This window comes from Panthera uncia (genome assembly GCF_023721935.1).
Source record: "Panthera uncia isolate 11264 chromosome A3 unlocalized genomic scaffold, Puncia_PCG_1.0 HiC_scaffold_11, whole genome shotgun sequence".
Taxonomy (NCBI): domain Eukaryota; kingdom Metazoa; phylum Chordata; class Mammalia; order Carnivora; family Felidae; genus Panthera; species Panthera uncia.
In genome coordinates this window covers 17,461,552-17,486,425 of record NW_026057578.1, presented here as the reverse complement: position 1 = coordinate 17,486,425, position 24,874 = coordinate 17,461,552, and the positions used below count along the sequence as shown (strand labels likewise).

Sequence of the window (24,874 nt, the reverse complement as noted above, 5' to 3'; positions counted from 1 at the left end):
GGAGGTGGAGACAGAGGCTAATGATTAGCTCTAGCAAGCCACTATGAGTTGGTTTTGAATACAGATAAAATACGTCACATATATCCTCTCCTTCTTAAACAGTGTATATAAACAAGATCCTGTGATATGGGGAAGAGGCATGGACTTTGATGTCAAATATTCATTCACTCACCAGACAGTCAATGAGCAACTTACTAGCTGTTTGGCAGGCAACAAATGTGTGTGTGTGTGTGTGTGTGTGTGTGTACACATATGTGAAGACACACAGTATTTCAGATGATGATGAATGGCACAGAAAAAAATTAAGCACAGAGAGTGTTGGGGAGGTTTTGGTTAGGTTACAGGATTATCTAATAGATGGTCAGAGAAAAAATTATGGGTAAGATTTTGGGATGCATTTATTTGTTCTGCCACTTGTTGTGTGGCAACCTCAGACAGGTTCCTTGAACTCCCTGAACCATGATCATATCAATAAACACCTTCATCACAGGATTCGGCAACTCACTGTAGGAATGAAGGATATCAGCACAACACCTAGGTCAACACGAGCATTCAAAAACCACAATTGCATTTCTCCTTAACTTTTATACTATCTCAAGGCCATCTTTGTAAAATTCTAAAATGTACTGAGCTCTAATTAAACGATGTGTTCAGACTTGCTAAGATGTGCATAGCTTTATACCCTTCCACTAAATGACTCTGGACTGTTATTTATTGCCTTGCTGTTATTGCCTTTTATCCTTTTGTCACTTCCCTCTTCTAGATTTCATGTGCTGCATGTTGTTACTATACATGCACCTGTCCCTAGCAACATACAGCGTCCTTCTAGTTTCCGATGACCTGAGGAATGAGATAATGAGACGTCTACAAATGCACACAAAATACAGGCACTCATTCCCAAGACATGTCAGTCCTTCCTATAATGCAAGTACATTTACCATATTATATGAAATAATATATGTATTATGTGATTAATCATATTATATATAGATTATATTAATATAGTATGTACGTATTAATTATAATCAACTATATTTTATACACTTATTATAAATTATATGGGACCCTACAATTCCTTACTGCAAAGTAGGAGAAATAATACTGTTTGCTTGCTTTCTCACATTTGGCGTTAAGAGAAATGCATCTACATTGCTAGTGAAAATGTAAAATAACACAACTTCTGAGGAGGTGTATCCATCAACATCTAACAAAACTGCATGTTTTTTTACCCTTTGACTCCAGCAAACCCACTTGCAGGAATTTACCATGAAAATACAACTCCACAAATACCAAAGTAAGTGCAAGGCTATTTGCTGTAGTATTACTTTTCATAGCAAGTAATGGGAATAACCTAAGTGTCCATAGGATGCTGCTTGAACAAACCATGTCATATGCACATAAAAGAGTCTCCTACAGCCATCAAAAAGAATAACACAAATCTGTACAAACAAATATGGAGTGATTTCCAGAGTATACTAAGTGAACAAAGCCACATGATGTGGAGCGCATCTGTTTTGCTATCTTTTACATAAAAATAAGAGAGGAATAATTTTTACCTTTTGTGCAAAATGAACTATAAGAAAACTATATCTGAAATGAATAAAAATGGTGGCCTTGGGGGTGTGGACATGAACAGTGTGAAAGAGAGATGGTGGCACTACCTCTGAGCATACACTTCTGCAGTTTTGACTTTTGAACCACGTGACTATTTTGACTTTAAAAAATAAAATTAAATAAAAAGGATGGGGGGAAGCGAGCCTTAAAATGGAAACAAATGAGCCTAAATGGGCCTCAAATTGATAATATAACCACAAAGAGAAAAGACGAAGCCTTTGAACACTGCATTTTGGCTGCTGAAGGAGAGAAAAGCTGAAAAGAAAATCTTTAACCTAATAAAGTTGCTTTCTTGTTTTTAGGGGGATTGGGACTGTACTTCTGAAACTGTTTTATATGTATTGTATGAAGAAGCAAATGAAGAAATGTGTGGATGTTGGGAACCAGAGTTCTCACAGTGGGAGGAAGGAGAGATCTGTATAGAATGAGGGTGAACACAGAGGAATGAATCCTGAGGTGATATGAATCAGTATGACTTTGTGATTTAAAACAGATAAATTATATTCCTCAGTTCTACCTACTTGAAAAGTCTAGAGGCGGTAACACCCCATCGATCACAGCTAAGATGTATATCTTAGTGCCAAAATACCACTCCCCACTGAAAGCAGCCAGAAATCCTTAGATAAGTGGTTGACTTCAGGTCTGGGGCAGAGATATTACAAGGGTGGTCTAGAATATTTTGTTATGCCAGAAGCAAGGAAGACTAATGAGAACATGTCAAAAGAACCTAGGAGCCAATCTGAAGGGACTCCCACTAGCCACAGATGAGACAACGTGAGCACCAAAGAGAATTATAAGTAGTGCTGGACTTTAATACAGAGTCAAAAAAAAAATGGGGGGGGGGAGGGGATTTCTGAGTCAGTAGGGATACTAAAAATGGGGAAGGAGATGGGGAGAGAAAACCCTTCTATAACGAAGAATGCTAATTAATACATGTAGAGGGAAGGACAGATTTAAAATTCACTCTTTTGGAAATACTAATGTAACTGATTCAGGCGAGGATTGTCAGGGAGGCTAAGACCGCTGGGTGAAAAGTGTGTGGGGAACTGGGTAGTCAACAGACCTCACAGGACCACTACACAGATTGGCTGATTTACAAAGGGACAAGGACCACACTTACAGTAGAGGGACCTATGTATGTGAGCAAATGCAGCATGTCAGGGGCTTTCTGACATTATGTAAGTCTTGATATGATACAGTGAAAAGTATGCATCACCAACTCATGGGGCATTTTTGCCAAAAATGTCTCATTTTCTGACTTTGTTACATAAAGTCATGCTTAGCATTATTGGAAATGTGAATATGGATTATTTGTTTACTTGATTATTTTTAAATTAGTGCTAAATTTCTAAGATGTCCTATAGTGTTGTGGCTATGTAGGAGAATGTCCTTACCCTTAGGTAATATATACTCTCAAAGACTTGAGAGATCAGATGTTGGGACTTCTGCAATTTACTTTTATTTTTTTATTTTTATTATTACTTAAATGTACTTATTTTTGAGAGTTCATGAGCAGGGGAGGTACAGAGAGACAGAGACAGAGACAGAGACAGAGACAGAGAGAGAGAGAGAGAGAGAGAGAGAGAGGACAGAGGATCCAAAGTGGGCTTTGTACTGACGGCAGTGAGCCCAATGAGGGGTCTGAACCCACGAAACATGAGATCATGACCTAAGCTGAAGTCGGATGCTCAACCAGCTGAGCCACCCAGACACTCCTGCAATTTACTTTTAAATACTTAAAAATATTATGTATTTTTATGTGTGATATCTCCATGTCAAACATACCATACATACATATGAATAAGAAAATGTAGCACAGTGTTAACAAATACTAGATCTAGGCAAAGGGTTCACAGGTCTTCTTTGTCCTACTCTTAATTTTTCCATAGCCTTGAAACACTGCAAAATAAAATCTCAGGTATAAGTCACCACGCACAATATACCTATTAGTGCCTAGCACAGGGTAGGTACTCAATAAATGGTAACCAAATTGAGGCCATCATCAAACTGATTTTATCTTTAAAGGCCTCATATATTCCATTTCATAATTGCAACTACTGTCTGGGGGAAGGCAGAGAAGCAAGCATTAAACAAGCGAGCCACGGTTTTATCTGAGTCATCTGTGGAAACAGGGAAAGTAAAGAACCCATTTGGTCTCCTACCTACTTCCTAACTGATGCAACAGGGCTCGGCAGCCATGGCTTCTTTCACAGCCGCAGATTACTTCATAGGCCCTCAAAGGCACTGGGGGGCTGAAATTACAAATTTTGCAAGTTCCCCGGAAGACAATTTTGAAGCACAGACAAAAGCAGCACGAATCCAGTCAGCTCAATCCGAGACGCTGCTCTTTGCTTCTGTGAGAGGTGTTTCACTTAATCAGCCAGAGCCATGATCTATCCGGTTTGTCCTTGAGGTGAATGAGCTCCCAGCAACGGAAAGAGTGCCTCTTTCCTCCTGAGGAGGAAGGAAACCTGATTCTGGCACATAGAGGGGCCTATGATCTTCTGAGGTCTTCCTTCAGCACAGTGGTTCCTGAGGTGGGGCCTCAGGATGGCTCCAAGACTGAGGACCGAGTCTTGGGTGTTGGTGTTTTTAATATGATAATGTCCACACGTCTCTGTAGAACAGGAATTGATGTTTTATTAATGGTGCTTAATTAGAGTTTAATTTCAAAGCATTGCTGCTCTCGAGTTATTTTGATAAAGGCTTTGTGATATTTTCCCCCACCCCTGGTGACAGGAAGGAGAAAGGGAGAGGTTGAGGCATGGCTTAAAGATGGGACTTGGGATTTCCTGTTGTAGATGTAGGTAATCCTCCGAAAGCAGACTGAGGCATGAAGAGCATCCTGGAAAACATACCCTGAGCTGCTCCTGGGCCAAACCCTCTCATCCAGGTTGAGTCTTGAATTTTCAAGCTGAGTTTCAATGGTGGTGGCTCCTCCTTAACAACAACTTGCTCCTGAACCTCTCTTCCTGCCCTGGTTCTGCTTTTCAGATCAGGCACTGACCAGATCACCACTCCTTGAGAGTCTAGGTCATATTTTCACCAACCGACTGGGAGTGCGTGTCGAGAGTTCTAGAGAGGATTCCTAGGGCAGATTAATGGTCTCTCGGTTGCTTGTGCTTTGGGATCTTTTGTCAGACATATTTTTTTTTTCTGTGACTTAATCCAAATGTGGCAGCCACATTCACTGGAAACCTACAATCTGCTGGACATTATTCCAGTTTCTTTATGTACCATTCCTTTCAATGAGCATAAAAAGCCATCAGGTGGCCACTACTTCTATCTCCATCTGACAGGTGAGGAAACCAAGGCACTGAGAGGGTAAGCAGCTCATCCCAGGGGTGGTCCTCCAGAGCTCACCTTCTGTTGCAGCTCATCCTTGTACCTGCTGGAGGAGGGGCTGTGCGTTTCTGAAACAACAGAGCCATCCAGGAAAGGGCCGGCAGCTTCACCTGGAGCCCAACCCAGGGCCGCAGATCCTGAGCTGCAGACAGAAGCCCAGAGGAGACGCCCACCCCTCCACTGGGGGTTGCATGAGAACGGGTTCACAGGAAGCATACACTCAGGTCACCGGACAAGGTTGGTCCAGGGGAGACTGTGTCCACAGTGGACTGAGGTTCAATGCAAGGCAGGAAGGTGGGGGCAAGGCGACAGAGGCTGGGTCTCCGCTGCAGCTACTACCCAGAAAAGCAGTCTGCTGGGGTTGCAAAGAGTCGTTGCGATGATGAGTTTAAAAGGGGGGTCACAAAGGGTTTGCAAGTGGGTGGACTGTGTAAAATGTCCAGTTGTAAGATGGGACTTGGGGAAAGGAGAATTGGGGAACAAGATGTGCAGAGGCTGGCAGTTTCCTCTGTGTCTTTAGGGGACACTGCAGCTGAGGATGTGAGTCTGGACCCCAGCAGGGGCCACCACTCTGGGTCCTTGGCCTTGCTTATGTGAAACAAGAGTGCCAAGTGGGACTGCATGCAAGAGGCTCTACCTAGAGGTCCTGAGGCCCACCTGGGTCAAGTGGAGGTAGCTGCCTCATGTGGCTGACAATGACAGGGCTCTGATCCCACTCCTTCTGACCCCTTTGTACCATCTTTGTGCCCATGGCCTTCTGTCTGCATGTGAAGACTGCCAACACTTCCCGAGATTTCCTTCCCAGTCGTCCCTCTGCATCCCAGCCCCAACCATGCTGGCTGCTCCCTTCCCTGATCAGGGGCAAGAGTGATGCATGACCTGCCCTGCAGACGAGGTCACAGTCCCCTTTGTTGGATGTGGCTTAAAGCTCTACCAAGTGTGATTCCAAGGAACTAACTAAAGATGCCCCACAAGGCCAGAGACAGCTTGGCTGGAAGGAAAACTGAAACACAGCTGTTGAAAAGTGCTTTCTAGAGAAGTCCTAGAAGCAGCAAGTTCTGTACTCCCCTAAGTAAGGTAACTGTTGCAGTGGAGTTACATGCAAAATTCCAGGGAGGGGGGGGGTCAGGGAAGGAACACCCAAGTCAACTTGGGGCAGTCAGGGAAAGCTTCCTGGAGGAAGGAGAATGTTGAAGATGAACAGAGCCTGTCCCACAGACATGGAGGGATGAGACAGGACAGGACGGAACGACAGAGGGTGGGAAAAGTGCTGTGTTCTAGGAGTTACATGTGGCTCTGTGTTCCTGGAGTCTTGAGGTAAGAGGCATGTGGGGAGAGAAATCACACAGAGTCATTAGAACCTTGTGTGTGTGTGCGGCGGCAGGGGGGGTGGGGGTGATGGGGGGTGAAATGGAGGCTCCCAGGCTGACTTCGGGTCTTTATCTTGACTTGCTGGATGTAGTTCACTGAGATGAGGAACACAGAGTGAGAAATCAATACAGAAGGGGAGATTGGTTCATTTTTGGATACTTTGAATTTGTGATGCCTGTAGGACATCCGGGTGAGTACTTGGGTCTGGGTGCATCCAATGTGTGTGCGAAGTAACTTATATGCATTATTATTATTATTTTTTGTAACTCTTGGAGATTCTAGAGTTGTCTGACTCCCAGATTCAACGCACTTAATACAACTCAATAATTCCTCTCTGGAGGCACCAGTGTGGTTAAACACTGGACCTAGAAGGTGCCATAAAGTGAGAAGAGGGATGGGGGTGCTGAAGGGTCAAAGCTGAGTGCACAGCTGTGTCTATGGAAACAGCACCCCCTGGAGTTGTGCAATGCACACTATGTGGGTCTTCATGGAAGACCTTGGAGAAGAGGCAGACATAGAGGAGGAAATGAAAGGAAAAACGAACAGGAAAACAAGCACCTCATCACTGATAGGCGTGGCCCCATGACAGGTTCTGCACACCCCGCTCCCAAGGAGGCAGCCGCCCTCACTCACCGTCCTCCTCTGTTTGCACCACCAGCTCCTCACTCTCCACCCGGCCCTCGGGGTTGGACAGCAGGAGCCGCAGCCGGATGGTCATGAAGGGGCGCAGGCCTCGCAGGGTATAGTGGGACGAGGTCTGGATGACCTCTTCGGCCTCGTACTGCTGCTGGTTGAACACGTACTGGTACTGCACCGTGAGGTTGTAGCTGTGACAGCGGGTCACCGCGTAGCCAAAGGGTTCCCACTGCAGGGTCAGCTGCCGGGCGCGGATGTCCACAATCTCCACGTTCTGCGGGCCGTGCACAGGGTCTGCAAGACACGCGTGCAAGACACAAGGGCTTTGAGAGTGTCAGGAAGCGGGCAGTGGGTGTCGTGCTAAAACGGGGGAATAGCCCTCTAAACTTATCTCAGCCACTGCCTGCATGATTTTTGCCACAGAGCGTGCAGTTTAATTAACATTTTTCTGTCAATCAAATTCTTTTTTTCTTACTTAAATGCATGCATCTAAAAGATAACACTTACCATACAGAATCGTTAACCGTCAAAAAAAAAAAAAACACCACAAAATTGTTACATCCTTGAAGGTTCATCAGGGTACTCCCGAAAACCACCCTGGGTACCATCAACGGCACACACAACGCTCCAGGGATATACTAATTTAGACGGTTGCTGGAGTTCTGATCTGCCTTATATTTAATCCAGCCACATCCTCTTCCCTTGGGAAATCAGTCCCCTCTCTCCGGTTAACTGCACTGAGATGTACAGGCTGGAGATCCAGCCACATGCTCGGCACGCAGCACTCAATCTGTCCACATGGTCACAGGTACCGCTGACTTCTTGCCATTTCCCCTCTTTCCACTGACAACACAACTCATTATTTCCTAGGCTCCTATGACAGCCCTCGACCTCCTTTCTCTCCTCTCTACTTCTTTCCAAATAGGCCCCTCCAGAGACATCATTCTGCAAGCAAATATGGTCATGACTTCACACCCTAATGCTGTGTCCCACCCCATGCTTCCCCATATGGTCCCAGACCCCCATATATAACATTCGCTGTCATATTTTATTACAAATATTCCGTTTATACTTCATGCAGCCATTTTTGTAAAAAATGGTTTATAACAAATGAAACACTTAAAAAAATCCCCACATGTGCAGCTCATTTCATTCTATAAAGCTTAGGCATTTCTTACAACAGAAACATAGCTTCTTTTGTGATGAGCATCCCCATAAGTTCTTGTGTTGAATATCTTAGCTGGAAGTAGTTAAGCACAGACTAGAGATTTATTCACTATCTTCCCTCCACACTACTTTAGGACTTGACCAAATTCTGTAATTTCTTTGGGCCCATTTTTTATTTCATTTATAAAATGGTGATAGTAACAAGTAGCCACCCTTGCTGGTGGCTAGCGGGGGGCTAAATGAAATGTTGCTTGCAGAGCAGTTAGAATTGTACCTGGAACTTAATAACCACTCAAAATATGGTGGTTTTTCTTTTGCAGCAATAGGAACAGTGGGAAAAGAAAAAATAATAAGGATGCGTATTCTGTCTCTACTCTGAAAGTCTTCTAAGTGGTAGTGCTGGGCAGCATCCTTCTCCAAAAATGATGGATTCTATCATCCGTCCAGTCTTCTCAGAGCATTTAGGGGTAAGGTTGCCCCTGTGCCAATGTAGCAGTAAGAAAGAAGGCAGGACTCAATGAAAGCTGATTTCCTGGATCTGTCCCTGTGGGGAAAATGTCCTGTGACTTGTATCAGAGCCTTGCCAAGGAACATACTTCAAAGCAGTCTTCTTTTAAAAAGGATGCCCAGAAATGTCAGGGAGCCGGGAAAACCGGTCTGGACCTGCTCACGCACTGCTGGGGACAGTGAGCAGCCTGGCTCTGGAAAGACTGAGGAGTTCACGGTCACTCATGCAGCCCAATTATTCATGTTCACAGGTCCTTTGTGTAAAAGAGAGCCAGCGTTCCAAAAGCAAACGGGTGACTTTGAAAATGTGACATTGAACAAGCTGTTGCTGAGGGTCCATTGTGCTGAGCCCACACAGAATAGAAGGTGAAAGTGTGGTCCCCATAGTGCGGGGGGGCAGTTATGATCTGGTGTGGTCGCCTGGTTTAACAAGTCCTGATGGCATGAGAACAAATGTACAGGCACAGGGTGAGCAAAAAGCTACTTGCCGGGGAGGTCTGTGCATTCCCACCAGCCTGGCCCAGCCGGAGCCTTTCTGCAAGTCCAGATCCTGGAACTCTCCTGGCAGGGAGGCCCCCCAACCCTGCTTAGGACCCCAAGACACTCCTCCTCTGGGTGTGCCTTCAAAACGGATGCCACACCCCAGTCAGGTAATCGCTCTCACAGCTCTCTCACCTCATCTTAGAATGAGTACAGGATTAAGACCCTTTTAAATCCAAGACTCGTCCATTTTGTTAAACAACTTTAAATGTACCACAGCCCACGTTAAATATTTTTTGGAATCTCCAATGTGCCCCTGCAGCACAAATGAGACAATAAAAACAAAACACCTAGTTGATGGCCAGCAGCCATGGTGCTGGGTTCTATCACCTGCATCATCTTGTGACTCTGGAAGGGAGGGGCTGACTGCTGGCCCCACTTTACAGTGGAATAAACTGAGGCCAGAGAGGTCTAGGAATGTGTGCAGAGCAGCAACAAGACCAGCAAGTGGCAACGTGGGGTTGTGAACTTGTGTCTATCTGACCACATGCCTAGTGTGCAAAGTCAGAAGACGTGCACGACCAGGGGGGCTCTGGAAAGAGAGCGCAGGTGCTTTGTGTGCCCCCGAGGGAAATGGACCCTGCCTCTCCCACCTCTCTGGCTCTGAGGGTTGTCTTCCCCTCCCTGCTGGAGTTGGGCAACAGTCTCTCCTGCTTTCGCTCCCTGTTCACTTTGCCTCCTCTGTGAAGACGTCCTTGCTGAGTCCCTGGGCAGAGTACAGTGCCTGCGTCTTTCTCCTCCTATTAACTGTTCCCTTCCATACTCATCATTTTCCACTGTGGCAGCTTTTTAAAAGTTGGCCCTGCCCACTAGAAGGTAAGCGCCGTGAGAGCAGCGCGGTCTGCTGACCCCTGCAGCCCAAGCCCCGCCCAGAGACGCACTCGGGAGGGCCCCAGGGAGTCTCAGGCCAATGGACGCTGCATTCTGTAGACCCCATGGCCATCAGTGAGGAAAGCATCTCTAGTCTCGTCTGCGAGGAAAACAAGCTCCGTGAGTGGAAATGACTGAAAAGCCGCATAGCGAGTGCACAGCTGAGGTTTGAAGCCCCTGAGGGTCCAGTGCCTCCACGTGTGCTGCACCGGGATACCACGGGGCACTGAGACCAGGGAAAGGCATCAACGTGGGCACCCCGCAGTCAGCAGGGACCCGGGGAGGATGCTGGGAGGAGGCCAAGAACTGTAAGGCAGAAATGCTGGGCCCTCAGGAGCCGGGGACCCGCTGGAGAGGGTGGGGCGGGACTCCATCACACTCAGAGCTGAGTTGCCCACTGGCCTGTCTTTGCACCTCTGCTCTCCAGCTTCTCCAGAATCCTCCCCACAGCTCACCTGTGCAGGTAGGCGCTCAAAGCACCTTTCTGCTCCTCTTAAAGGAAGGAGCCGGCAGAGGCGCCTTTTCAAAGAGGGCAAGGGATGGTGCGAGCCTGCCACACAGCAGAGACTCCCTCCAGAGCGGGAAGGTCAGGGCACTGGGAAAGTCACTTGTCTCCTCTGAAGCACATGCCACTGTCACCAGACAGGCCGCGGGGAACAGTGGAGCGGGCAGAGCACGGCGTGAAGCCAGACTCTGGTGCTCACTAGCTGTGTGACCTTGGGCAAGGGCACTTCATCTCTGAGCCTCCGTTTCCTCTTCTATAAAGTGGAAATTATTGCGCGAATCTCAGAGGGCCGTTAATGAGTATAAAATGAGCTGTAAAGGGAGAGAGAAAATTGCCTCTGTCTAACAGTGGGCATTCCTCTTAGAGAAAATGGCCTTTCTTGGGGAAATGCCTTAAGAAGTGTATTTGAAACAGAAGCTGGATTCCCAGGGCCGTGGGATCAGCTGGGCTCAGCCTTCAGAGGAAGAGAAAAATGACTCCACTTGTTGCTGGCATTGAACAAGAAAGGATGTGGGCGAACAAGACGGCAGAATGACGCCTGGAGCCCAGTGTGACAGTTCCCCGTGTGACTCCTAGCTCAACAAGGTCCTCAAAATCCAAAGAAAGGGCTGAGATCTCCATGCCTCCCTTGGTCCAATGAAACACCACTTGGGAACAAACACAGGGAGCAGAGACAGAAGGGACTTGGGAAATATGGCCACATGTGTTACTGGTACCCTGAGGTCCCCAGAGCATGGAAATAACAAATCTCAAGGAAAGCTCAGCTCCTGTGCACAAGGCAAGAAGACCTCTGGCAGACGTGTGGGTGAAAGAGTTTTGTAAGTGTAAGAACTACCATTCTAGAGAGGGAAAGACAGTGGCTCCTGATCATATAGTAACTCTGGGCTAGGTACCTGCAACTCTCTGGCATAGAAAATCCAGGTCAACGAAGGGATGTGCCTTACCCAGGGCCACACAGCCAAGTCCCCAGCTCTGGGCTCGTACAGCACTTCGCACAGGTGTCCAGCCCATTCAGCATTTGCCATGTTTTCTAGGAATTGCTTGTTCATTTATCTGTCACTCCTCCCAGGCTGCCAGGGACCACATTCTGTTTGTCCAGTAACCCCAACACATGGTAGAGGGGCTGTCGAGGGGCCAGTTCATGTTTATTAAACTGAGATGAACAGATGGTGACCTGTTCTTGGGAACTGAACTCGGACCCAGTTCTTGGGAACTGACTCCACGGTCCAAGTTTCGTCCCCTCTGCGACGTCCCTGAGTCTTTAAGGTGGACATGTTTATTTTTGCATTCAAGCAAAAGAATGTCCTGAAATCCGACACAAGGAAAACTAGTTTTCAAAATGTATGATAGAAGCATTCATGCCTTCAATCTGACCCCTCCCCTGCCAAACCTCAGCCTCCAAACCCAGCTTCTGCTCTGATAATTGCCTGTAGCAGGGAGAGTCTTGGGTTTACACTCAATTCGGTGCAAACAAGTTGGAAATTGCTGAGAAAGCCTTGTGTGTGCAGTGGAGATTGCTTTGTTGAATTTACATTCCCCGTGTAAATATGTCCAAGCGTAGAGGCCTAGGGTCTCTGCCACCAAAAACCACACCCATATGACCTTCTTAAGTAACAGCTTCCAGGCCTATGGGAAGACAAATAGTGGGGAGAGAATGTGGTTTGTCTGGGAAGCTGGGACATCTTCCTCTGATGAAAAATCAAAGTGGCTTGGCCTCTGGGTACACTTTCTCTCTGCTTTTAGACCTGGCAACAGGAGTCCTGTCCTGAACCCTGCGCATTAAGGAGGCCACGCTGGCCGTCTTTGGTGTGTGCCCTCCCCCGGCGCAGGAGTCAGGGGGGTCAAAGCATCCACCTGGTGCCTGTGCTTCCTATTTTGGACCAGGCTCCAGGAACCCAGAATTCCCTGCCCCAAACTCACTTCCAGGGCCTGCGGGAACCTCCCGGTGGTTCAGAATCAGACCATATCCCGTGTGTGTGCATCCCTAGGCCCAAGGGGTAACCAAAGAATGGCTGTTTGGGGGAGGGTAGTGGACAGAACTTGGACATGAGGAATAAAGTCTCCATCCATGGTGCATGAGGCTCTTTGGGGGAGGGACAGAGTAAGAGGAAAGGGGAGGAAGAGGACCACAAGGTTCTATTTGTTCTTGCTCCAGACTCATTTGTGTTCTTGCATAGGTTAGGGCCGGGGTGTATGTGTGTGCGTGCGTCTGTGTGTGACTGACTGACTCATGCCTACAGAAGCTTTCTCACTCCTGCAGCTGCCTCTGGAAGGCACGCTGGTCCTCCTGACCTCTGATCACTTCTCCCCGTTTGCACGCTAGATCTTACTCAAGTACTATTTCTTCCTCAAGTATCATTTTCTCCCTAATACCTGAGCCTGAGCTGCAACCTGTACCCTCCCACCTCCAAATTCCTCTCCTCACTTCCCACTGCTCACTCCCTACGTTGTACTGGGAAAGGCGAGTACCACATCCTGAATCCTCTCATCCCTCCCTGCTCTTGCCCATGCTCTTCCCTCTGCGTGGGGGGCCACTGGCAAATCCCTAGCCAATACACTCAAGGCCCAGCTCCTGTACCAGCCTTTCCTTGTAACTTCCTCCAAAAGCCCTCCTGGCCCAGGCACAATGAATACCCCCATCATGTTTCCTTTAGCATATTAGCACATGTCCTCCATAACCCTTATCAAACAGCAGGTGAGTCGTTTATAGCTTTGGTTCATGTTCACCTCATCTGCTACCTTGTGAGCCCCAAGATCTCTTCATTTTCATAACTGGGACACACGGCTGCTTAATAAATAAATTAAGGAATGAGTAAATACACAGAGGAAGTGATGACTGAAGACCTCCACACTGCGGGGTGGGGTGGGGAGCGGGGAAGAGGTGAAGGGGTGAATCAGGGCTCTCTTTACACTCTATGCGAAGGGTAGTCATGCGGGTAAGTCAGAATTTCAGGCTTTTTTTGTTCTAGGCGGGCCTGGCTTCCACTCCTGCTGTCAAAGGCAATAGCTGTAGACTCTCCTAATGACCTTAATCAAGGCAGAACATCTTATTAAAAAAAGAGCAGCAAAGCAGATTTCCAAATCATGAATTTTCTATGTATTCATCTTAGCCTGTGGAGTTGGCTGTAACATATGTACCGTTCAAAGTTGAACCTACATTGAGATAATTTGGGGCATGGGGCTGAAAATGTGGAGGTGGATAGCTTGTATGTAAAATTAATTTTTTATCCATTTGGAGATGCAATTCGAGTTCCTTTCAAATTAAATTGCAACGAAGTCCTAGGCAGCTGGAAACATTATTGCTGGCATAATTTGATGCTGGAAGAGCAGTAATACGTTGACAGATATTTCGATGTGACCATTAATTTGCAATTTCTGCATGGAAATGATACACAGAGGGAGAAAAAGGTAAAAGGAACAAAATTAAAATCCATCTTCCTTCCGGCATTATCCAAACCCACTCTCTTGCTTACTTTCCATCACTTCCTTTAATTTATTGCTGATGTTTGGTGGACAAGAATTTGTTGACTTATTACCACAGACATCTTGCAAAAGGAGGCAAGGACAGGAAGCCAGAGGCTTCACTGGAGAACGCTGGTGCCCTCACAATCGAGGGTCACTGGGTCCTACCTATCCTGATAAACAGAATCCTGCACCACTGGAAGAGGTTACCAGTGAGAAGGTGGTTCAGTTGCTATCCTCTTGTAGCGATGAAATAAAGAAGATAATTCATTTATGTGTTCACTGGCTCATTAATTAATGAGAAACTACTCGAGCACTGGAGACTCTACGGCATAATGAAAACAACACTGGCTCTGCTAACACCTGGACCTAAAGCAAATCACTGTCTCATCTGCATCCATGCTGCAGTTTTTCATGCGTAAAACATGGGTGATACTCTGCCTTTCAGAGAAGGGGAACTAAGGAGACAGCCTCCACCAAGCTCTTGGATGGTACTTGACACGGCTGTATTCCCTCAAAGGCAGCTCCCACCGCCAGAAGGGAGGCAGGTAGAGGAGGCATGGAGATAGGAGTTCTGTAGGTTACTGGCCTAGTTCCCAACATAGTTGGTAATTGGCTTCATGCTTTTAACCAACTGTGGTTTGGAGCTGCCAAGCTCCCATTAATGCATGTGCAGATGCTTCTGTATCTATTCCTTATTTCTGCAACACATATGGAACCTTTGCGATGGGACAGGTGTGAGGGATGCATGAGAGTAAGACAGGTACTATCCCATGAGACTCATGCTCTAAAAGGAGATGCAGACCCAAGTGTGAGGAATGGAATGACGAAGACTGAAGCACCCTTTTTTTGAGAGAGAGAAAGGGCGGGGGTGGGGACTTTAAGCAGTTTCCATGCCCAGCACAGACCCCAACGCGAGGTTCAATCTCCTGACCTTGAGATCATGACCTGAGACAAAACCAAGAGGTGGACACTTGAGCGACTGAGCCACCCAGGCACCTCTTGGATCACCTTCTTGCAGGGGAAGTGCTGCTTTCCAGGTAGCACAAGGCAGAAAGACACAGCCTCATACTAGAAACTCATCTGAGCCTATTTAATCATGATTCGTGCACAACCCTTACATCCTTTCTCATAGACACCAGAAGCCACCAAAGAAATGTGAGGTGAGTGAAGGTTAACGATTCCCCCTGCAACTGCATTATTAGGTTATAATAAAAGCAAGCCTCAGGCCAAATTCTACTATGTCAATGACCACTTATTACACAAATGTTTATTAGCAAGCAGACACAGAACAGGTCAAACCATCTATTCTGTAAAGTGCAACGAAGTCTCAGAAATCTGTCCTTGCAGAAGTTGGCACACATTTTTCAGGCAGATAGACCATAGGCATACAGATGGGCGTGGCTGTTTCAATAAAAGTTTATTTGCAAAAACAGCCAACACCAGAGCTCTAGTATGCCTGCTTCTGTTCCAGGGGCAAAATCAATTACCATTACAGTCACATTAGGAAACCCGGAATCCTCCTTATCCAATGGGTAACCAGGACTGGTTAGGAATCAATCATCCCTAAGGTTAAAGGCTAGAAGTCTTACTGGGTGCTCCTTCATTATGTATGTCTGGAAAGAGCTTTAAAAATATTTTGGCCAACTCACATATTTTGAATACCTTCAATTTCAGCAATTAGAGTCCACTCATGATATTATTAAGCTAGGCAACAGGTCTCTGATTTTAACCACAACGAGCAATTTCTGACATTTCATAGGCTCATTAACAAAATGAGGGTTGATGATCAAGCTATGGTATCAGAAACACCTGGGCAATGTAGCATGGTCTCTGAAGTAGCAGCTTCTTGACAGGGAAACCAGCAGACCTTCCATGGCCCGCTGACTGGAAGGCTGAAAGCCCCGGGTTTGACTTGTAACTATAGCTTAACGCAGAACTCACCCACAACATTCCACTGTTAGATATTTGAGACTAAATCACCAACAACGTAACGTACAGTCTAGAAGCCAAAAAGGTTGTCTTGAAAGAGGGAGCCTTGGGCAAATGAGGAAGACAATTTAACCAGGTAAAAGTTCAAGGTATGGGGGGATGGGGGAGGGGGGCTACAGAGAGAGAAGATTAAACCCCAGGCAAAGGAGGCAGCACATTTAAAGTTCAGGAGACAAGAACAAAGGAGAAAACGGTCATGAGGATGAGAACAGTGATCCCCCCGCCATCCCGCACACATGCACACCCCTACACAGTGACGAGTTAGGCCAGTCTAGATGTTAAGCATTGTAACAGTCCCTCATACCATTCCTAAGAAGTGAGAGTAACAACTGAGGAAGCTGTAACAGCGTGATAGGAGTATTCTTTGCCAAAAGTAAAGCAATGGGCAAACTCATTCTTTCAATAAACATTTCTGAGCTCCTACCATGTACAAGGCATTGTACATGATGTAAGAGTGAGCTAAACAGACAAAAATCCTCTCTGCCCTTAAGGGGATTATGTTCTAGTGCGGGGGAGTGGGGGGGGGTTATATAACATATGAGATCATCATAAAATTATACAGAATGTCAGCTAGCAGTAAGTGCTCTAGAGGAAAAGCAAGTGGGGAAGGGAGACTGGGGGGTGCAGGAAGACTTGTGCCTAACACGTGACTTTGATTTCGGGTCCCGCTAGCCGCTCCTTGATCTCTCCATTTACACTAAAGTCTTTGTAGACACAATTTAGCTTACAATACTTATGGAGCACCTATGGGGTGGCAGCTAGGTGCTGGGACACAGCCGTGACAAAAATAGACACAGTCCCTGCCTCTCCTGAGCTTAAGATCACTAGGAGAGACAGACGGATACGACCACACGGGCAGTCAGACGTGTGGGCTGACAAAAGTGCACACCGTAGTTAAGTGTTTTAATTTTTTTTTTTAACGTTTATTTATTTTTGACACAGAGAGAGACAGAGCATGAACCGGGGAGGGTCAGAGAGAGGGAGACACAGAATTGAAACAGGCTCCAGGCTCTGAGCTGTCAGCACAGAGCCCGACGCGGGGCTCGAACTCACAGACCGCGAGATCATGACTTGAGCCCAAGTCGGCCGCTTAACCAACTGAGCCACCCAGGTGCCCCCGTAGTTAAGTGTTTTAAAGGGAACGGAGGAGGGGCAGCCTGGTGAAAATGGCAGTTAGGGAAGCAGGGTTCTAAAGAGCTGACGGGTGACTGAAGGTTGTCACTCCTCCCTCCTCTCTCTACTCATACTGTTCTCCCAGCTTCCACAGATTGTCCAGGCCTCACTGTTCTGGGAAGACTTGCTCTCAAACGCTTATCTCACCCCCAGGTGGATGAGGGGTGCTGCTTCATGTCCTCCCACGGAAAGACCCAGTGAACGAGACCAGGATGGAAAACAGGGTGAGACGAGGGCTCCTCCAAAGGCCCTATGCTGTCAGTCCTACAGCTAAGCAGCTTGGGGCATGGATGGGGAACCGGAGCTTCCAGGAGGACCTCAGGCCCAGAGTGAGCATGGCAGCTGCAACCCCAGAACACTGGGCTGTGTCCTGAGCGAGTGTCCCTTGCTCCCAACACTCCTATACTGTTTGGTGCTGCTGGGGATAGGATCTCTGGTCCCCCATTTGGCTCCATGCTAGTCCCAGCCCATAGGGGGCGACAGAGGGAGACGGTGAGGCTGGGGAAGAGAGAGCAGGCTGGCTCCTTCACCCCACCCACCCCACCCCCACCCTCCTGGGAGTGAAGTGTGCTGCAGGGGTTAGGTGTGGTTTACAGCTTCTCCAGCAATTAAAGAGCAAGCCTCACTGCAATACCTCAGAGATGCCAGCACGTGCCAAAAAATGCTCTGTCTTCCCGTCTTTTAGATGGTTATGATTCCAGCCCGTTCTCTTGGTCCTGTCCAGCCTAGCAGTGCCTACTTCCCACCTTTGCTCCTACACTGGTATAATACCTTCATGTTCCTTTTGTACCTTTTCAGTGTTCTGGCCACTTCTTCATATACAGTTAACCAGAGGTTTCTAAACTTGCTCGGTTCACAGGGCTCTTGTGGTTTTGACAATTTTTCAAAGAGCTCCTCACCAAAGAAACACCTCACAGTTTTATTTATTCGTCCGTGCAACTTCATAAGTATTTATATCCTAACTTAATAGCGGTTTGAGAAAACAGTACACACAAATCAAAAGACAAAATATTGTAATGTCACTCTTAAATAACCACAATTACTTACTAATGGGATGCATGCATCTGTTGAACACTGAACAAGCCACTCTTGTTTCCTGCTCCAGGGTGAATACTTGTTTCTCATCATACCAGCTACTGGAAGCCGAGCTTTGCAAAGATACAACAGCATCAAAAGGATTGTAGCTCAGCCTAATGCTGAAACTTTGGACCACCTCTGCTTAGTAGTTTGTACAGTGTCAGACAAACGATGCTGTGTTTCATGTGAAATAAGTCAGTCAGAGAAAGATAAATATCATGATTTCACTCATATGTGGAAGTTAAGAAACAAAACAGGTGAACACAGGGGAATGGAAAGAAAAGTAAGATAAAAACAGAGAGGGAGGCAAACCATAAGAGACTCTTAAATACCGTGAAGAAACTGAGGGTTGCTGGAGGGGTAATGGGTGGGTGCATGGGCTAGATGGGTGATGGGCATTAAGGAGGGCACTTGTTGGGATGAGCACTGGGTGTTAGATGTAAGTGATGACTCACTAAACTCTACTCCTGAAACCAATTCTATACTATATGTTAATTAACTAGAATTCAAAGAAATAAAATAAAAATGAAAAAAATTTAAAAATACATTTTAAAAATAGAAAGAGTAAATTGAGTTCTCTAACATCTTCCAATAGTGACCAATTAGTTTAAAATTTTAAAGCATCATTATGCACTTGTGGGTGTAAATAAATTCGATATATTTTAACCCCCCCCCATAAAAAAAAAAGATTAAAATCTAAATGTCCTCATGTGATACCTTTCTGAGTTCACTGTGGTGTCCCAGGCTGCCCTCAGTGCAGTTTGAGAACCATGAGAGAGAACAATTCCTTACAACCAGTCCTCTCTGTTAAAATCAGCGGTGTGATTTATGTGCTAACTAGGCCTTGACAGATGCAGGGCCCTACTGCCTACACTTCATGAACATTCCATGTCCTCATCCCATCTGCCCCAGTGCTCCATTCTGCCTGGGTACTGCCGGACCACAACCTGATGTCCTAGCTGGTGGCACTGTACTTCCCAGCAGTGGCCCAGAGCCCGGCCGTCCCTTGGGGCCCCATCCAGATGCAGCCACCCGGACTGCTGGCTAAACCTGGGGGCAGGGTGCTGCACCGTGACCGCTCAGGTGCTCAGGCACCAGGAAGAATTAAATGGACACAGGCACATGATTGCAGCCTGAAAATAAAAGCTTCAGAATGTTTAAAAATTACTTTTGTGGCAGAGGAAATCGGGTTGGAAAGAGAGAAGCAATTTCTAAATTACATGGTTTTGGTTTCCAGAGAGGAAAAGATTTTCAGGGTGGGAGGGAGGAGACAGTGAGCCTATAATGTCTTCTGGGCTTCACTTCAGTTCACACTGAATTCATGGCAAGTCTACCTGGTCTATTTACAAAAATAAATAAATAAAATTTAAAAAAAATAAGGGAGGAAATAATAGGAAAAGCTGGAGAAAGATGGAAATCTGAAGCATCTCTGAGGGTCAAAAGCCACTGAGTGCTGGGTCCAGGTGAGGCATTCAACATTCTGAACACTGCACGTCTCCTTTTCTCCTTGGCAAGCAGCGCGGCTATGAATGAAATGGGCACTGGAATTAGGAAACAGTCTTCCCTGCAGCTAATATGCCATCGCGTGATGCTGATACATGTAAATCAAATTGTTTCTAGGATAGGTAAAACAAATCAACAAAAGCAGTATCTCCTGAATGCACTGTTAGTCCCTCTCTCCCAGAACTACCACCTTCCTTTGCAGTTGGACAGGTTGACTTTTTCTATTCAGATTTGGGACTTTTCAAAAAGCCAAGGCTGAGAAACCCCCACCCCAGGACATTCTTGATCTCCTACGGAATAGCATTAATCTATAGACACTACTCAGGGCTGCTGGGCCTTGAAGAGGCCTGCTGTGTCAGCAGGCCCAGAAATGCCTACCAAGCTTTTTTTATGATGTCCAAGGCTTTATTCTTTGAAATGTACAAGAGGAGAATTAAATTGAAGGAAAATTTTCAAACAAAAACCACTGTCAGTTGAAGGAGGTTCATTCTCTGTTGGGTCTCATTTGGGACTTACGTAGGCATTGAGAAAGGGCATACGACAAAGCAAAAGCTGTCTATTCCAATCATGTTGGAGCAAAGCACCACCAAGAAAACGCTAGTAGAAGAGGGAGCACGACGGGGCAGTAGCTGGAAGACCCATTTACCTGGCTGGCTGCCTGCCTCCCTCACTGGTGGAGCACCCCCACTCACTGAGAGCACCTCTCGGCAAAGATGCTGGCCTACCGGGCACAGTCCATATTTCCTGGCTGACCGCTGTAACAGCGGTGGCCCATGGCCATGACACTGTAAGCCACACTCCAAGCACAGGCTCTCACACAGCCAGCAAAGGATTATCCTTCCCATCAGAACTGTGAGGAGGTCACTATCCCTCCCCTTGACTTTCAACTTTGACTTACCCTTCAAGGCTGCCCTCTGCAAAATGTGATGAGCAGGGTCACCAGTCACCAGCCCCTCTCCACTTCACATCTCTCCTCCAACTGCAAAGAGCTTTGCTCACGTGCCTGATGTTTCACACTTTCTCTCTCCTGACCACCACAATTCGTTTACAAACTGTGTGACTTCAAACAAATAATCTGAACCCTTTCTGAACCTGGTTTTATAATATGTAAAGTGGAGCTCAGGACACCTACCTCCTAGGAGTCATCTGCGGTTGAAAAAAAATTACAGTGCTCATATGTTAATAGGGTATTGCTGTGTAACAAATGGCCCCCAGAGTCACTGGCTGACAACAAGCATTTATCCATGACCTCATGCATCTGCCTGTTTGATCCAGGCTGGGCTCAGCCAGGCGGCTTGGCTCCAGGCTGTGCCTTGTGCTCAGATTTGCCTCCTGTGTGTTTATTCTAGGGCCCAAGATGAAGCGACAGCAGCTGCTCAGGGTATGTTGTTTCCCTGATGGATGCATCAGAGCCAAGACAAGCCATGCAAGAGCTGGTAAGGCCTCCCTCATCTCACATCCACTAATTCTATATTGGCCAAAGCAAGTCATGTGGGCAAGCCCAAGATCAGTGTGCCAGTCCTCCTACAGTAGGAAAGTGGGGATGGGGGGAAATGATAACCCAGTATCACAGATCAGTATCAGTTTATGTTCCGATTCACATGAGGACCAGTCAGCACTTGTTCACATCACACAGGCCTGGTCCCCTGATGGGAGGACAGTCTAATTTTGAGTCAGGTCTCAGGGCAGCCAGACGATTCTGCTGAGACAACAAGGGGTGGGTACTTGCCTGCTCTACCTGGTTTTGGGCTATTATATGCTGTGTCCCTGGGAAAGAGGGGCAGAAGTCTCACAGGGACTTCATCTGAAGTTCTTCTCAATCTCAGTATGAACTTTCTGATCTAACAACTACTCTGGCCAGATGAGTCACTCCTGCCCTCACCTCCCCAGTGTTGGTTCAGAGCACAGCCCTCCACACACCCTGCTCTCCTATGCACCGAGCCCAAACTGCTGTGACAGGCAAGATAATTCCCTTCTCCCCAAAGATGTCCATGTCCTAATACCTGGAACCTGGGAACATATTATTTTTCATGGCAAAGGAAACAGTTGTGGATGCAATTAAATTAAGGATTTTGAAATTAAGGAAGGTTATCATGGATTTTCTGAGTGGCCTCCATGAACTCACGAGAGTACATATAAGAGAGAAGCAGGTCAGAGAGGAGGACGGGTAATGCTATCTTGCTGCCTTTGAAAATAGAGGAAGGGTTCACAAGGCAAGGAATGCAGAAAGCCTCTAGAAATCAGAAAAGGGAAGGGAGCAGCTTCTCCTCCAAAAACTACAGAAGGAACACAGACCTACAGAGCTACTTTAAATATTTTTTTCATTTATTTTGAGAGAGAGAGAGAGTGAGCCAGGGAGGGGCAGAGGGAGACAGGAAGAGAGAGAGAGACAGAGAGAGACAGAGAGAGACAGAGAGAGAGACAGAGACAGAGAGAGACAGAGACAGAGAGAATCCCAGGCAGGCTCCGTGCAGAGCCCGATGCAGAGCTCGAACTCATGAACCCTGAGATCATGACCTGAGCCCAACCAAGCGTCAGCTGCCTAAGTGACTGAGCCACCCAGGTGCCTCTAGACCTAGTTCAGACTTCTGACCTCTGGGATAATAAATACATGTTGGTTTAAGCAATTGACTCTGTGTTGATTTGTTAAAGCAGCAATAAGAAATACAACCCTCAACTACTGTTCTGCTCATTTTTATATTTTGTTCTCCACACTCCTCACTCTCCGTGCCTTTCTCCATAAGCACACACTGCAGGTTTCACATGTTCCTTTGCTTGAATGAACTCTTACAAAATGCATGTGATGCTGTATACGCGTGCACAACAGTTATGTATGCTGGAACATGTTCTATCTCTACCTTTGCATCACTCAGTACACTGCTTCAGACCCGTTCACGTGGCTGTGTCTGTTAGTCTCAACCATACACTGCGCCCATGCTTCACAGTCTATCCATTTACTCCTCACTGACGGACACACGGTTGGTTTCTAATTCATCCCGATCAGAGACTGTGCTACAGCAGACCTCCTCAGACATATCCCCTTCCAGATCTGTTTACATTTCTTCAGGGAATACATTGTTAGGAACAGGAGCACTGACTTCTAGGGTATATGTAAACTTAATTCAACAAAGCCCTCCCATTGCTTCCAGAATAGCTACTCCAAATTTAGCTGTGTGGTAAGGTTCCTGTGGACTCACATCCATGGCAACATTTAGCCTTACCCCGTTAAAAAAAAAAAAAAAGTTTGCCAATATGAGGGGTACCAAGTATTTTTTCCATTACTATTTTAATTTACATTTCTCTAATACTAATGGGCTTGGTCATTTCTTCAAATAGCCATTAGCCTTAGTTTTCACCTTTGTAAACTCCCTTTCATATCCTTTGCTCAATTATATACTCATTTGGAGGACTTTTTATATTTTGGGTTTTTTCCCCTGTTAATTCTGTTCATGGTGATCTGTGATAAATAAAAACTCGTTATTTTTGATGCACTGAAATCAACAAAAATTTTAAATAATTTTATTTAAAAATTTTCTCCCAAATGAAGGACACAGCATCTACCATATCTCCCACATCCCAGGCATACAGTCAGGTTACACTTTTCAGTTTCTTTCAAGTTAGGTGTGTCCACAGGACTTACTTTGCCCAGGGATACGTGAGAAGAAAATGTCACTTTCAGGGTATCCTTTTAATTTTTTTTAACGTTTATTTATTTTTGAGACAGAGAGAGACAGAGCATGAATGGGGAGGGGCAGAGAGAGAGGGAGACACAGAATCTGAAACAGGCTCCAGGCTCTGAGCGGTCAGCACAGAGCCCAACGTGGGGCTCGAACTCACAGACCGCGAGATGGTGACCTGAGCTGAAGTCGGACGCTTAACCGACTGAGCCACCCAGGCGCCCCTTCGGGGTATCCTTAAACCCCACGTGTGATTGGTCTGTCTCACTTTCTCCTACATCAAAGCACCTATTGCAATGAAGCCTCTTTCAACCTGGGATCCTGAAATCTTGAGGGAGGAGTCACCCTCTGGTCATCCCCATGGTCAGAGAGGGAGAGAGAGGGAAGGAGGGAGAAGAGGAGAAAGAGAGGGGAAGAGGGGGAGAGGGGAAGAGGGGGAGAGGGGGAGAAGAGAAGGAGGAGAAGGGGAGGGGGGAGAAGGGGAGGGGGAGAAGGGGAGGGGGAGAAGGGGGAGAAGGGGAGGGGGAGAAGGGGGAGAAGGGGAGAGGGAGAAGGGGAGAGGGAGAGGGAAAGAAGGAGAAGAGGAGAGGGAGAGAGGGAGAAGAGGAAAGGGAGGGGGAGAGGGAGAGAAGGAGGGGAGTAGGGAGAAGAGGAAGGGAGGAAGGAAGGAGGTGTGGGGAGGAGGAAGGAGAGGAGAGTGAGGGAGAGGAGGAAGAGAGGGAGGAAGGAGGGAGACAGAGAGAGAGGGGCATGCACTTCTGTTTGGGGTTAAGCCACTGAGAATTTTGGGTTGTTACTTGAGCACACCTAGCCAGCCTATCCTGACTTTGTTTCCTTATTCCCTTTCCTCCCCATTCCCCACTCCTCAACCACAGCCAGTCTAATGTGTTTACTTTGTCTTCTTAGAAAACGTATACGGTTGCCTGTGCCGCTTTCATTTAGGTACATGGTACTATGTTAGCTCAGTGTGTGGTACTTCACCCAGCATGGTTTTCAGGCACCGCCCAGCTGCTGCATGGGCTGGGACTCTGCTTGGCTGCTGGGGGGCACGGTACGCAGCACGGGTCTCCCTGTCCTCCACTCCCTTCCCAGGGAAAGTCAGGATCTGGAGAAGTCCTTGCGCAAAGCTGGGTTACAAAGTGTTTTTCAACCTTCTAACTTTATAGATTTCTCTCTCGCACGGACATCTTTGGTCTTCTGGGCTCCACTATCTTGGTGTGAGGTATTAGGTTGAGATTCAGTTTCATTTTCCACCACATAGTGAAAAAATTCTTCTCCGAAGCATTTACCAAATAGTCTGTTTAGTTGATCTGTAGCGCTGCCTTTATCAGACCCGAAGTTGCTGTACACACACAGGTTGATTCCTGAGCTCACACTTGTGTTTTATTGGCCCATGTGCCTGTTATAGCTCGGATACCACAGTGTTTTCACAAAA

At 46.8% G+C, this 24,874-nt stretch overlaps 1 protein-coding gene across 1 annotated transcript in view; it reads right to left on the bottom strand.

The window, feature by feature from the left end:
- The window catches only part of PTPRT (protein tyrosine phosphatase receptor type T), a 632,313-nt gene that overhangs the window by 270,965 nt on the left and 336,474 nt on the right, over nucleotides 1–24,874 (bottom strand). Inside the window, exon 7 of the mRNA XM_049650393.1 lies at nucleotides 6,964–7,260. Within this exon, the coding sequence (XP_049506350.1) occupies nucleotides 6,964–7,260 (297 nt within the window). The remainder of the gene's footprint in view (nucleotides 1–6,963; nucleotides 7,261–24,874) is intronic.